This window comes from Plectropomus leopardus, unplaced genomic scaffold (genome assembly GCF_008729295.1).
Source record: "Plectropomus leopardus isolate mb unplaced genomic scaffold, YSFRI_Pleo_2.0 unplaced_scaffold19718, whole genome shotgun sequence".
NCBI lineage: Eukaryota > Metazoa > Chordata > Actinopteri > Perciformes > Serranidae > Plectropomus > Plectropomus leopardus.
This window is the reverse complement of record NW_024621294.1, coordinates 1-3645: the sequence shown is the minus strand read 5'-3', so window position 1 is coordinate 3645 and position 3645 is coordinate 1. Positions and strand designations below refer to the sequence as shown.

The 3645-nt window shown below is 37.7% G+C and overlaps 1 protein-coding gene across 1 annotated transcript; it reads left to right on the top strand.

Moving 5' to 3' along the window:
* Positions 1-232: 232 nt before the first annotated feature.
* LOC121965359 (proteasome activator complex subunit 3-like) lies at positions 233-3636 on the top strand (the record flags this gene model as incomplete). Its single annotated transcript, XM_042515511.1, has 6 exons — positions 233-375; positions 2145-2177; positions 2263-2325; positions 2975-3079; positions 3180-3228; positions 3518-3636. Coding segments are annotated over exons 1-6 (411 nt in total), but the record flags the coding sequence as incomplete, so codon positions are not given.
* Between the last annotated feature and the right edge of the window lie 9 nt (positions 3637-3645).

Here is a 3645-nt window from a genome sequence, read left to right as displayed (position 1 = left end):
ATAACAATAATAATAATAATTAACATCATTTCTAAAATAAACGAATAAAACAACAAGAACATAGTTTAATGTTGATAAATGATAAGTAAATAGTACAATAAAAAAACATGAATATTATTATTGAACAACAAATACACAAACAAAAGGGCCGGAACCCTTTTTTGTTTTTTTGTTTTTTTTGGTTTTTTTTACCCCGCTCTCCCGTGTCGCGTGCCGCTGACGTCATCACCGAGCTCCCAGAGTGTGGCTGACAGGTAATAAAGCCACACGCACGTTTACAGGTGAATTTAATGCTGTTGGGACAATCCTCCTTCGCCTGTTTGATCCCATAAGATGTCTTCACTCCTCAAGGTGGACAATGAAATTAAAACCAAGGTGAGCTCCGGTTTGCGGGACGCCGGCGAGTCTCTTTGACGTGTTGTTGCCGTTAGCCTGCTAGCATGTTAGCCACGTTTTCTGTAGCATGATGATGTGATAAGGCCGGGCTAAGCTAACGGCGGCTAACCGGCTGTTTCCCGCCTGTCGGGATTCACCTGTCAAACCTGCCGACAGGTGCTGTGTCACGGTGAGGTTCAACTTTGTAACGAGGACGGAGGAGTTCACGTAACTGCGCCGTTTGGATAAACTACAGTTATTGTTGAAGGAGCACATGCAACTTAAAATAAAGGGCCTGAGCTAACACGTTAGCATATTCAACAAGCTGCCTTTATCACACCTGCGTCATGTTTTTACGTTTATTATCACTCACGAGACACGTTTAGAGACTCAGTGGTGATTATTTAATAAACCTGGAGGAAAATTTTAGATACAGAGTCAAAGTAAGAGAAACAACACTGAAAACACTCCTCTAGGAGTAAAAGTACTGCATTCAAAACATGAGAGAAAATATTAAAAGTATTTAAGCAATATATATGTATATAGATAGATATATAGATATCAGAGAAGCTACCTCGCTACATACTTTTTAAAAATAAACTAATTGGCTTTTTGTTGATTGATTTATGTCTTTATTTCTAACATGTTAAATAAAACAAATACAACAGTTAACATCTTACTAACAACAACCATAATAATTATTATTATTTTTCCTGGATTTTCTTTTAGAATTAATTTTCAGGTCTTTTTTTGTCACCTTTTTAAAAATTTCTAGGAATTTGTGAGATATTTTTCTAACTGCTTTTTTCCTCTTGTTTTAAAAAGAAATCAAACCGATTCGCTTAGATATTAAGGGTTTGATAGCAAGTGAAGGGCATCTGAACACAGCGCAAGAAAACTGATAATTGAGCGATCCAGGCTTTAAAGGGTTAACTTCACTCACAGTGACTTTATACATAGGCTTTACAGTTTAAGGCAATGTTATTTTCTTTAACGTAATTTCTTCTTAAACCATGTTTAAGAAAAATGACAAATAAATCTACCTTGTACCTTTTCTTTTTTGTAAGGGCATCAATATGCCAGATTACCAGACAACAGCTGGCAATTTTATGTATTTGGGGTGAACTATCCTTTCATGTAATAACAGTGACGTGTGTATGCTGTGAAACACTGCTGTGTGGTGTGTTTTGATACGGCTGATAGTGTTTGGGCGGTTACAGCAGCTCGTTGCTATCAATCATGACAGAGCATCATGTGCTGGCGTGACACACTGACCCCGACACGTTAACCATGTGACTAATAACACAACAAAACGGTAACTCAAAACTAAATCAGATTACTTCTTACAAAAGGTTCGGACAGTACGACAAAAATAATCCTGAGAAGAATTTTATATAAATGATTGTGTTATGGACTCGATACTTAACCGAGATATTATTGATCACATGCAGGGAAGCAATAACAAGGAACTGGTACGAGACTGAATCCCGTTACTACATTTATATAATAGAATAATGACCTAGCATGCATGCATTTGTATATATATACATAGACATCTTTTTCTCTGCATGTTTTTGTTTTGTTTTTCTTTCTATCTCTCTGAGTATGGAGAGAAAATTATAATTTAATATCAGTGAAATGTGTGGTTACAGTTTATATACAAACTGAAATGATAAACATTAAAAAAAGGACTCATTTACACTAAAAATTGTGGTTTTGTATGTGAGCTGGTTCAGCTGGTCTGATGTTTGGACTCTGTCTTTTTGCAGGTTGATGCTTTCAGAGAACGAATCACTTCAGAAGTAAGTATGATGTAACATGTTACACAATCAGCTATTTCACTTTTTTTTAGTTATCAAGCGACTAAAATTTTTACTTTTCTTTCAGGCAGAGGACCTAGTTGCCAATTTTTTCCCGAAGAAGTTGCTGGAACTCGATCACTTCTTAAAGGTCAGTTACATGTTCATCTCTCTTACATTGGAGCACGTCCTGGCAGTGTGCGGTAAATAGTTTATATTTGTGTTTTATATTTAGTTTTTTTCACTATGTGTCATCAAAAATTGGACATGGACAGAAGTGTTCAGTAATCAATAATATGACAGCTGGGAAAAGTCCAGCTGCTGAAAAACATCAATTATACTGTCATGCATAGTGCAAAAAAACCCACTAATGTCATACCTTTTTTTAAAATAAATTTAATTGCAGTTGTTTTCTTAAGATGAGTCTAAACTGCCCACTCTTTTAGGAAACTAAAATTTGACTTCAGGGAAAAAAAATCAGGATGAGATTGAATAAATGTGATAGAAACAAACAAAGACAATTGAAACAGGAATAAGAGAGAGCAGAACGACCGAGGCGGCTGAAATACTGGAGGCTGGACGATGGGCTCTATGTTTATAAAAATGTTTTGAAATGTGGCGTAGAAGCTCACCGAGACGGTGACGGAGCGGACTAAAGGAACGTGTTCGGCTATCAAACGCAGAATGAACCAAAACTGACTCCTCAAGTCTCACGGTGCAGATTGTCATCTTACATAATCTCGTCTCACGGCGTATTTTGTACCGGAAAAATAAGACAGCTGGTCTTTGTTGTTTTTCAGGATCCAATCATAAACATCGCTGAACTGAAGGAGATCCACTCGGAGATCAACCTGACGGTGCCCGACCCCATCCTGCTCTCAAACCTGCACGACGGACTAGAAGCGGTGAGGCTCCGTTTTAGAGCTGAATTAAATCCTAAATGCTTGAAATAAAAACTGCAAAGGTGAGCAGTGAAGCCTGATGCTGTTTTTATCTGTTTCACAGCAAAATGCCAAAAAGAGGAAGCTGGAGGACGGAGGTGGGGAGGACATGGGTGAGTTTAAGACTGAAGTGGGTCAGATGGATTTAAAGTGACAGAATCGTAGCAGCTACACTTTTTTTGGATAGATGGGCACACTTTTGGCTCAGACTCTGGATATTTGCTGTGACTGTATTAGCTCACATTAGGGCAGCAGCGTTTCTTCCAGGACAAACATGCAACTAAAAACAAATTTACTTTTTTTTTTTCTTACACTGCGGAAATGATTATAACTTACATATAACAAACATTTCTGGCTCTTTTTTTTTAACTCTTTTTTTCCTCTCTTTCTTGTGTCGTCCAGTGACCGGCACCAAGGTGTTCGTCATGCCTGGTGGGATGATGAAGAGCAACGGAAACCTCGTTGATCTTATCGAAAAGGTCAAACCAGAGATCAGGACACTCATAGAGAAATGCAACACGGTAAGTAAC